This window comes from Castor canadensis, chromosome 6, assembly GCF_047511655.1.
Source record: "Castor canadensis chromosome 6, mCasCan1.hap1v2, whole genome shotgun sequence".
In the NCBI taxonomy this organism is placed as follows: Eukaryota; Metazoa; Chordata; class Mammalia; order Rodentia; family Castoridae; genus Castor; species Castor canadensis.
In genome coordinates, this window is record NC_133391.1 from 80,901,559 (window position 1) to 80,912,798 (window position 11,240).

The following is an 11,240-nucleotide window of genomic DNA, read 5'->3' on the forward strand; positions in this document are numbered from 1 at the left end:
ATCTCTTGAACTATTTGCCCGGGCTGGCTTCAAATTGTGATTGTCCTGATTCTGCCTCCTGAGTAGCTAGGATTATAGGCATGAGCCACCAGCACCCGGCTATCAGGGTTTTGTTTTTTTTTTAAGAATCCCTAATTCTGCCCACATCAAAAATCAGATGAGATGAAGGAGGAAGAGGAGAGGAAGGCTAGGGAGCAAAAGCGTTATTGGTGCCTGGCAAGCATAAGCATATGTTCTTCTCTAATCTAGCCTGAAAACACAGGAGTCCATTCTCCCAGTAAGGTGATTATAGTGCCTGGATTTACTGAAATGTGGAATAGGTGTGTGGACAGGTTTCCCTCATTGAGTTTGATCCCCTGCAAACTTTTCAAGATCCACCAGGAAAATGTAGTCAATCTGCCTGTCTTGGGCCCTGAACCTATCGAACATGGGAGTTTTATTGTTCTGTCACCTTTAATGATAGCCAGCTTGTTAAGGATGAACCAAAAGGGAAGGGGCGGAGGGCTGTAACTAGTGAATCTGAATGCTGCTGGAATGAATCCCTGACAGGAAGGTGATGGATGTAGAGAAATCTAAATTCCTTTAGTTTCTGGCCTGTGTGAGAAGGTTGGCTGGTGTGATTGATTGCGATAAAGGTAAGATGGATGAGGATGGGAGAAGCTTAGAAGGAAAAGAGAGTAGGAGACTATATGAGCTTTAGGGGGAGCTAGGCAAACTTTTCATGGAAATCCTATTTCTCTGGGTTTTCTCAATGAAAATCTGTGATAGAACCCCACAATAATCACAAGGCTTATTCTGCCGGAGTGATCATTGGAACAAGGCAGCAGGAATAGTTTTGTTTCTGAAAACTCCCCTTGAGATTATTTTGGGTAATTAGCGCAGTCCTGAGAAAAGTGTCAAGGCATCAGGTGCCTGGGTCCTTTACATTGCACTTCGCAGGGAGGATTTAAATTTATTTTGTTCATTTGCTTAGCACAGTGTAACAACTCAGTGTTCAGGATGGGTACTTTGGCATCCCTATTTATTGAGGATTAAATAAAGGCCATATAATTTTTTGGCCCTTGTTTGTATTTTTTCTGTAAACCTCAGGGAAATAATCTTTTCTTTTGGCTGCCTATTAAAAAATTTTACCTCTTGATAGCATCTCTTCCATTCCCCCTTCCATTGCCACTATGCACTCACATACCATACACACTCTTTGTCATTACTGTAGTAATTTGTTTTTTAATCCCTTTCTTTGACATGGGCTGCAGTTTTATGAATTCTAATTTTCTGTGGTTTCTGACATATGTGATAGTTGTAAATGAACTGGAAGTAATTCACACTTGCTAGGCAGGCACTCTATTACTTGAGTCCTTCCACCAGCCCCTTTTTGTGTTGAGTATTTTTGAGCTAGGATCTTCTTTTTTTGCACAGACTGGCCTGAGATCCTCCTGATGTCTGTCTCCCCAGTAGTTAGGATTATAGGCATAAGCCACCAGTGCCTGGCTACTTTGGACTTTCTAAGGCACCTGTTTATGGTTTCTCTTGAGATACCAACTTCCTTAAGGAACAGTTCATCTTCCTTATCACACACACACAAAAATTAAATTGACTGGTTATTTCCTATAGGCATTTAAGAAATGACTCTTATTCTTTGTGGGGACAAAAATGTTTATTGTAGGCAAGTATAAAATAATAAAATAGAAAAAGAGAACAATGAGCTGGACACCCAGTGACTCACACCTGCAATCCTAGCTACTTGAGAGGATTGTGATTCAAAGCCAGCCTGGCTTTCCTATCTGGAAAAAAACCCCATCACAAAAAGGGCTGGTGGAGGCCCTGAGTTTGAGCCCCAGTATGCACCCCCCCAAAAAAAAGAAAAGAAAAGAAAAGAAAACAATGTTGATATTACATGATGGTAAATATGTTCATGTTTTTAAAAACAAACTTGGATTCATCCTGAACATGTTATTTTGTAATCATCTTTGTTCACTTAATAGCACATGTGTTTTTCATGTTACTAAAGATTTCTCAAGAATATTATTTAATGGTCAATATTTTAAGGTAGGCTCAAGATTTAATGTAGTTTGTCCTATTCAAACATTTCAATCATTTTCCAACTTAAGACAGTAAGCTAGAAGTATTTCTCCTCTTGGTGATTAGTCATTTTACTTGTTTATTAAATCTCCCTGAAGGGTGCCAGGCCTATTAAATCGGAGAGATTCCCAAAGCTGAGCTATTCAGATTTAGGAAGCAGTGACTTAGCCCCTGGGACTCTTTATGGGAAACAACTGCTTCTCCAAAGATTACCAATGGAAGATGTAGAAGTGTAAATGAGGAAAGTAGAATCCACATCTCTCTGAGTTTCTTGGCCTAGGGCTCAGGTCTTGGTGTATAAACATCCTAGGAAGTCCAAGTTATGAGGGCAAACACACTTTGAATATGGGCCAAGTTCAAAGGGTTTCTATATTCCCCAAATTGCCCAGGTTGCACTAAAATAACACCTTCTAAATCTCTGTGAGTCTGTATTGTTTTCCTGTAGTCAGTGCCTATACCTCAACGGGATGTTTCTAGTTTTTCCTCTGTGGAAACTAGAAAGTAGCCTGATGGATAATTGGGACACAGAAACAGCGTTTCCCATTCCCTTCCCTTCCTTTTCATTTCTTTCATGTATGTGTCTGTGTGTTTATTAGCCCATTCTCTTTCTGATTCTAAGGTTTCAGAAGGCATAATAATAGGTCTCAGCTGGATATATCCTAGAAGCATTTATTGCAAAATGAAGTTGAGTTCCCAATCTAGGAAAATAACAAAACAGAGATGTTTTATAGTTCTCTGGAGAAAACCCCTTAGAAGACCCTGTCTGGCAAATCGTCCACTTACTGTGACCATTCCCTTTCCTTGGCTCCAGAGATGGTTTATGAGCTAGAAAATTCCTCCAGTTATGTCGAGTGCTAGTTTCCCTAGGTATCCCTAGGCTTGGATGGAGAGAACTTTTCAAAAGTGCATACTCAGGTGAAAAGCTGAACACTCCATAAACCTCCCAATAGGAGATAAGTGGTCTCTGCCTCAGGTATCTGCATGCAGTTCATAACAGGGAAAGGTTGCCCCTTCAGGGGTCTGAACAGAACTTTTTCATTTTGTGATTCACTTCCCTCTGATTCGCAGAAGCACAGCTGGGCTGGACATGGTCTGAAACTTAAAGGAACAAATACTTTGAGGTTCCTTTGGATGTGGGCCCCAAAACAAACTCTCCTCTTAGCAAGCTGTGTTAAGTATAGGCACAAAGGCCAGGAAGTAACTTGCAGAAAAGATTGGGCCCACAAAGTTAGGAGACTCAGGTTCTAATTTCAGCTCTGCCAAAAATATGCTGTATAGTCTGAGCCCTCCATTTCCCCATGTATAGGAGATATCATAAAAACCACAATTTAACCCTGTGATTTGAGTCTACTCCTTCCAATTGAGGAGCTGTGTCCCTCTCTTCTCTTTTATGCAGTTGTGCACGTGAGTTTGTGGGTGGTATCACCAGGCACTGCCCTTGCCCGGGAACTGGGTTCTGCCTGGGTTGCGCACACAGTAGTATTTGTTCACCACATGCCTACACTGGTCACACCTGACCGTACAGCACCACTGGAATTTGCAGTTACAGCTGCTCATGGCCTCAGTTCGCCTTTCTTCCACCTGCAGCCCACACTCAGTGCACAAGCGCCCACAGCTGCGTTGCTCCCACCTGGATGTGTTGTGGTTGTTCTGCAGACACTCACGACCCTCTGTGCCATAGATGCCCAGGCTGGCATTGTGGGTACAGTAGTCTGGAGATTCCTCTAAAAAGATCAGCTCGGCCTCTGCACTAGGAAGGAAGGCCTCAGTGGGAGCCCAGTGGCCCTCTGCGCTGTTTCCAGCCCTTAGCCTTCGCTTATCCATCTCAATTTTCAGAGCGTGGTCATACTTGGCCTTCAGGTAGTCTCCCATCTCCCTGAAGTCAGCCAGCTGCAGCCAGCATGTCTGGATGCTGCAACTCCCAGAGATGCCGTGACATTTGCAAGTCCTTTTCATGGTGGTTCTCACTGCCTTTAGAGAGAGAGAGAGAGAGAACCCAAATGAAAAAAAAAATAATAATGGCTCTTGGTAGGAAAGGCCAATGGCTGGCAATTACATGGAATATTTTAGAGCTGTTCCTCTTGGATTTGGAGAAGCATCAGAATTATTGAGGAAGCTCATAAAAATATTTGTTCCTGAGCCCTACCTCAGAATGTTCAGGGGTTAAGGGGCTGATAGTGATGACTTTAAATCACCCTGGATGATTCTGATACAGAGCCAGCAAATGTTGAAGTTATTGGGGTCAGGAAACCTAGGCTCCAGGCCCAATCCCATTACTTGTTGATCACAGTTCTCTATCTGCTCAGTTGGAACAAGATTTGAATAAAGTAGGGGCTGGCTGTGTAGGTTATTTGGTAGAGCACTTGCCTAGCATACATGAGGCCCTGAATAGAATGATCAAGGAAGTAATTTGAAAGTTATAAAGGAAAATATATATGATCAGTGACACTGTTACTGTCTTAGAGTATTTGTGGTGGTTTGGATTTATCCTTCTCTCAGAGGGAAGAGGGAAGGAAATTCCTAGAGTCTAAAATCATAACTCCAAGGCAATTAATTAGCTATGGTTATATGTCCCTTGAAAATTTCTTCCCCTTCACCTAGGCAACTATGATATCTAGGTACAGGTTCACAGGGAAATGTCTCTGATCTTTTACTCTTACTTGCTTCTAGATTTGAGTTCAAATACTAGTCCACCAGCAGTCTTGGGAAGAATATATCTTAGAGAAGCCTATATCTGTCCCAATTCCTCACAGCACAGGCAGACTTTAAGACACAAGGCTGGACAATAAGTCCCTGTTAATGTTCTAGAACATGCAGCTAAAATGATAAAAATTTTCATTCAAGGCCTTGATTCTATATTGTTCTGTGTTCTCAGAAAATGGCCTGTGGAGAAGGCCAGAGTATTAGGCTTAAAGTGATAAGAGGACTGGACTAGAAGATCTAAGTTCATTGTCTGGCTCTGAGGCTCATTAGCTCTATTGCCTTGGACAAGCCACTTGGCCCACACTTAACTGGCTTTGTCATCCCAGACAATGGGGATGGCTGTCTCAGTCTTGCTGGATGGTTGTAAGGATGAAACATGGGTATGAGACAGCTCTTGGTAAGCTGTGAAGGGCTGTGCAAATGCAAAGCTGTTGCCAATACTGGCCGACTCCTATACCCACCAGCCTGCCGGCCCTGTTGTTGTGTAGATTCATCAGGGCTCTGGCATCCTTTCCCTTCTCCAAACTGTCCACAAAGAGTTTGGAGATCCTTTCCCCAAATTCCACATTGTCGCTGCAGCCTCCCCAGATCCAGCCATGGCCTCCTACACATAAGGAAAGAATAAGTTCTGCATATAGCTTCCTACTAAGTCCCAGAAGAGTCACCATCTTTTTTGGCTGACACAGTCAAACCATCCCTAAGAGCCCTAGGAGGGTATAAAGCTATAATTGAAAGTGAGACAAGGAAACAGAGGTGCTAGGGGTGTGTGTGTGGAGGCCTGTTCCCAAAGCCCACTTCAGGCATTTCTGGGCTATAAGCCTTCACAACTGTCTCGTGATGATTTCAAATGTTCATTGCAGCTCAGACATTCTGGAACTCTGCAGCATTATTCTACAATGGTCTTATTAGAGCTACTTCTTCCCTCCTTAGTGACAAATCTGAGTAAGTTTCTTAGGTGGCCTGCAAATAGTTGAGTTGCTCTGGGTTATGGACAAGCCATTTCAATACCAAGGCTAGCTTTTAAACTTTCTTTGGACTTTTCATTCCCAGTGTCCCTATTGGATTTAGAGCTACTAATCCCTGGACTCATGGACCTAATTGTAACTCTCAGGAGAGTCTAGATCCAGAAACTCCCACAAGTGAAAGGGCTGCCAGGGTCCAGGGGTTTGAGGGAGCTGTGTCCCTTTTCCTTTTGCTAGAATACTTTAGCCTGCACTCAGCTCTGCAGCCTCTCTCCTTTTCCCACCCCCATCAGAAAGTCCAGCTTACCTGTTTTTCCATTTTTTGACTCATCACAGCCACAGTTTTCAAAGTCGCCCATGCTACAGTTCTTGGTGATGGTGTACATGACTCCGGCAGAGCTGATAGCATGAATGAAGGAAGTCTCTCTGGTGGCTTTGGAGAGAAAGGGGGGACTGGCTAGAAACTTGGACCCTGATGACCCAAAGCAGAGGCCTTGAAAAAAACAGTGCTACCCTCATCTCCATCTCCTTTGACTGTAAGAGGATGTTTTTTTCCTTTGGGAGAACAGTGCATGTCTCTCCAGCCTTCTCAATTCATCCAGGCAGAAATGGGCATTCCCATGCAGCAGATGAAGGTGAAACCAGAGATAGACCAAGGCCACTCTCCAGTTGTGGTCTTAGGATCAGGACACTGCTCTTCTGAAGTCCAGCCTAGATCTCTGTCCACTAACCACAGCTGCTGATCACAGATAGTGAAAGTCAGGGCTTAGGAAAGAAGAAGGACCTTTTCTTCTCTCTGATCACAAAGCTGGTGCCATGTGATAATTATAAGGATTGTGGCTGCTACTATAGAGCTCTTATCTTTCTAAACTTCTTACAAACATCACATTTCATTTTCACATATCCCAATTTTGTCTGTATGTCCCCATCTTCTTAAATCCCTTTCCCCCAACTCTTCTCAGGCAATTATTGTTTCTACAAAAATGACTTTTATGCAAACTACTACACAGTTATAAATGCACATGTCACACACATATCTTCATACACATATACACATATACCAGACCACTTGAGACAAACTCAGTCTGTTCTCTCATCTTCACTGTTGCCTATATTTTATGATAACTGAGAAAATGTAAAACTTATTCAGGGGCTGCAAACATAGAGCCCTTTCCCCATTTTTATTTCATGAAAATTAGATCAAGTTAAGTATATACAAACACACAAATACAGGCATGCATGAAAAACTAGAATAATTTCTTACATTTGTAATGAGATATCTCTGTCCGTCTCATTCAACTCAGCACCTGGTGAACTGATCAAACTGACCCCAAAGACAAAAGAGGGATTGAAAGAGAAGTAACTCATTCAAGGTCACACAGTGAGGAAACCACAGGTTATCAGATTATTGGCCATTTTTCCATTTCACTGTACACACATGTGAACACACACATACATTCCATAAATACGTTTGCTGCAAGCTCACTGCCATGATGTATGCTCCCTGCACAGGTGTGCTCCCACGTGGACTTACCACCCCTTAGCCTGTTGTGAGTGGAGAGCTGCAGAGCATTTTCAGGGCAGTTCCATCGCTCCCATGCAAACTGGAACTTACATTCTTCAATGCCACTCTGGGCACCCAAGGCCACACTGGTAGTGTAGGTTAGATAGGCCTGACAAGGGGAAAAGGGCTGTGAGCTTCCTCCTGGCACAGGTAATCCTAGGTGGAGGAGCAGGCAGGACTCAGATGGGCTAGCTGTCCGTTAAGAAACAATCTCGGGTTTCTGGGTGAGGGGTCTGGCACTATCTCCCCCTCTCCTCTCTTCTTTCACCAGAATAGTCCCCTTAGAATCCCTGAAGAGTAAAAACAGGAGCTGAGACCATCCTACCTTGGGACCTGTTATCAGGAAATTGTTCACTGACCTACCAAAAGGAAAAAAAGGAAGGTAGAGATGAATGGGAATAAGATATGGTGGCTTCGTTGGTGGAGATGAGGGCTGAAGGAAAGGACTTACCAGGCAGAGGCACTGAAGGTGGCAGAGTACATGCCCACAGCCACCCACAGCATAAATAGGTCACCCATGGCCCTGCCCATCCCAGGGGACCAGGTCCAGCTCAGGGCCAAGTGCAGAAAAGTGAGGAGAGGGCAGTCTTCCTCAGTATTTATGTGGGCAAATTCTGAATGACCAAGGGAGAAAAATCAACAGTCCTTCTCATTTGTCCCTCACTGGCAGGGCTGCAGGAACCAATGGGGGTATCAAGGAGGAGGGATCAGCCCAAAGCCTTCAAGGGAGCCCCGCCCCAGCCAGCCCTTCTTCCCTCCCAGACTGATGGAGGGGCTGAAGCCTTTCTCCCACCTTGAGGGTCACTGACAGTTTGTCTATTCCTGCTTGAAGGGGCCCATTTCTCAGAATCATGTACCCTGGACATAGGACACATCACTCTTTGCCCTGCCTTCCTTCCCAATGTGTTAACAATCATGGAACTCTTTTTGAGACTTCCTCCTACTCATTTACCCAAACAAGTGAGTACATTATCCCTGCCTCTTCTCGTGATCACTATAAGGTGATGCAATTGTAGGACCATGGAAGAGAAACAATTCAGGGCCATCTCTGCAACAGTCCCTTCTACTATGTTCTACCAAAGTAAGTTTTGGTAAATTTCCTTCAGTCCTATTAGGTCTGTCTCTCCTCTTTTGTATCTGAGGGTTGGATCTCCAGTTTATTAATTGCTTATATACCTGACCATCAATCTTTGAGCACCCCAGGGCTATATTTGAAAAGACTGGTACCTTTCTGACACCAATACCACTTTTGGAAAGAGAGATGTTGGGGATTGAACCCAGGGCCTTGTGCATGATACATACATGTTACACCATGAAGTGACACCCCCAGCTCCCTTATAATGCTACTTTATAGCTAGAGTTTTGGCTACTTAGGCAGGAATCTGTTCTTTAGATTCACTTTGTGTTCCTAGTACTTTAGAAGGTGCCTGGATTAGGACTGAGGGCATGGCTCAAGTGGAAGAGCACCTGCCTAGCAAGAAGCTTTGAGTTCAAACCCCATTATCAGGGGGAGGGGGGGGGGAAGATGCCTGTATGAAGGAAGGAAGGAAGGAAGGGAGGGAGGGACAGAGGGAGGGAAGGAAAGGAACGACGGAAGGAAGGAAGGAAGGAAGGAAGGAAGGAAGGAAGATGTAGCATCTAATAGGGGCTCAAGGCATCAATAGATAGTGTAGGGACTGTATAAAGGGATAGAGGTATTTCTTGGTTGATGAAGCTCCTTCTAGGATTGGGGAAGGAAGAATAGTTCAGGGTAAAGCACAAATGAGCATCATCCTGTGACTATCACAGCATCAAAATTACTTCCCAGCATCCTGAACTTTGTTTGGATAGGAAGGGGATCCTAGTGATTCCCCCACCAAAGGAGTTCGGAGGGCAAGGAGTCTCCAGTCCTCTTTAGAACTGTGCACTTAGAGTATAGGCCACGACTTATGCCAGTCTGCAGATTGATTATTGTCCTTCTGCAACAAGACAAGTACAGAAATGTAGTTTAGAAATGTGGATAGCTATTTGCTGGAGTAATTTAAAATATATGAAACCTAATAAGAAATTTAGGCTCTTATTTTGTTTTTGTTTTTTGAGACAGAGTCTCAAAAGCTAGCCTAAGCTAGCTTCAAACTTGCAATCCTGCCTCAGCCTCCCAAAGTGCTGGGATTACAGGTATGTACCATAGGCTCATATTTTGTAGGCTTTTTTTCTGTTTCCTTTTTCTAGAAGTCCTCACTGGACTTCCAGCCTCATCTTGTTCATCAGGTTCTCTTCTTGGAGAAGAGGCATCCCAGACTTGAGTCTGTGTCCTACTTTTCCTAATTAAGAATTTGTTTTTTTCCCTGACTTCAAAATCTAGTACTATGGAGAGGGGGGTGAGGAGAGAAAGAGAGAGAGAGAGGAGAGAGAGAGAGAATCTAATCTGTAACTTTCACTTCTTAAGGGTTGATTTCTGTGCCACTCACTGGGGTCACTAACAGAGTTAGTGACAGCCAAAAGTAGGCACCTCCATTCTCCCTTGAAAAAAATTTAGGTCATAACACTTCCTGTGTCTGAGGGATTAGGTCTTATTATTCTGTGTCCTCCATAGCACCTGATATTTAGTTGGTACTCTATAAAAATATTCTTCTATTTTCTAGAAAGCAGAGATGAAATAAGTGAGTTTTTCTTTTCTTTTCTTTCAGTACTGGGTTTGAACTTAGGGCCTTGTACTTGCTAGGCAGGCACTCTGCCATTTGAAACACCCAGCCCCAAGAAGTGAACTTGTGTGTGTGTGTGCTCAAACTGTGCTTGCTCATGCTTGGATTCTCAAAAGATCATCTCCTTCCTCCCTCCCTCCCTCCCTCCTCCCTCCGTGCCTCCTTCCTTCCCTTCCTTCCTTCCTTCCCTCCTTCCTCCATCCCTCCTTCCTTCCTTCCTTCCCTCCTTCCTTTCTTCCTTTCTTTTTGTGGTATTGGGCTCAGGACCTCAAGCTTGCTAAGCAGACATTCTACCACTTGAGCCACTGCACCAGCCCTTTATGTGTGTGTATGTGATGGGTTTTTTTTGAGATAGGGTCTCGTAAACTATTTGCCAAGTCTGGCTTTGAACCACCATCCTCCTGATCTCTGCCTCCTGAGCAGCTAAGATTACACATGTGAGACACTGGCACCAGGCCATATAGTTTCTTAAATGGAATTAAGGATGTTAAGAGCCCTCTTCACTAATTTATTGTGTGGCCTAGGGCAAGCTACTGACAACCACATGGACTCAAGTTTCTTCATCTGTAAAATGAAGGAGTGGAGAAAATGTTGGATGACTTCTAAAGTCTCCCAGGGTTGGGGACATGGTTCAAGTGGCAGAGCACCTTCCTAGCAAGCAGAAGCAGAAGGCCCTGACTTCAAACTCTAGTACCAAAAAAAAAAAAAAAAGACTTTCTTAGCTCTCTTACCTACTGCAATCTTGTTTTAAGATTTACGATTTATCACTGCCAGAGGTGACAATGTCTTCCGCAGCTGTCACCCTAAATCATCTTGTTCATTTTTTTTTTTTCTGGTCTTTTCTTTTTTGGTGCTGGGATTGAACCCAGGGCCTTGTGCATGCTAGGCAAGTGCTCTACCAGTGAGCTACATGCCACCCCATCTTATTCACTTTTGAATTCTGTTGTCCATCAGATGGGTCTTCAAAATGCATGCCAAGGCTTCTTTTAGAATTGAAGTCTGTCTATGTAAGATCTTTTTTGCTGGACTGACCAACGTCCTTAATTACAGACAGAGGGTCCTGGAAGGAGGAAAGAGCCAGAGATAGAGATTCCACACCCAGTCTACAAACCATTTCCAGCCAACCTGTTCATCAGTTTCCTTACCCAGTTCTATTACTTCATTCATGTTTACAATTTTTCTTGTTGTTCTTTTCTTCTTTGTCTTTGGTGTTGGGGATTGAACCCAGTGCCTTGTGCATGTTCTACC

At 43.7% G+C, this 11,240-nt stretch overlaps 1 protein-coding gene across 1 annotated transcript; it reads right to left on the reverse strand.

Annotated features, from left to right (window-relative positions):
- Positions 1 to 3,501: 3,501 nt before the first annotated feature.
- Positions 3,502 to 7,839, reverse strand: Wnt8a (Wnt family member 8A). Its single transcript, XM_020185235.2, has 6 exons — positions 7,760 to 7,839; positions 7,634 to 7,667; positions 7,279 to 7,417; positions 6,052 to 6,177; positions 5,244 to 5,386; positions 3,502 to 4,050 (listed from the first exon to the last, which is right to left on the reverse strand). The coding sequence occupies exons 1-6, from the start codon at positions 7,837 to 7,839 to the stop codon at positions 3,502 to 3,504; spliced, it is 1,071 nt and encodes a 356-aa protein (XP_020040824.1).
- Positions 7,840 to 11,240: the final 3,401 nt, after the last annotated feature.

Bases quoted from the DNA above. Each gene is read 5' to 3' on its own strand.
- Wnt8a (XM_020185235.2), bottom strand. From the start codon at position 7,839: ATGGGCAGGGCCATGGGTGACCTATTTATGCTGTGGGTGGCTGTGGGC. The intron at 7,668-7,759 runs GTAAGTCCTTTC...TCCTTTTGGTAG, and splicing joins ACCTTCAGTGCCTCTGCCTG to GTCAGTGAACAATTTCCTGA. The intron at 4,051-5,243 runs GTGGGTATAGGA...CTCTCTCTAAAG, and splicing joins ACAACAGGGCCGGCAGGCTG to GCAGTGAGAACCACCATGAA.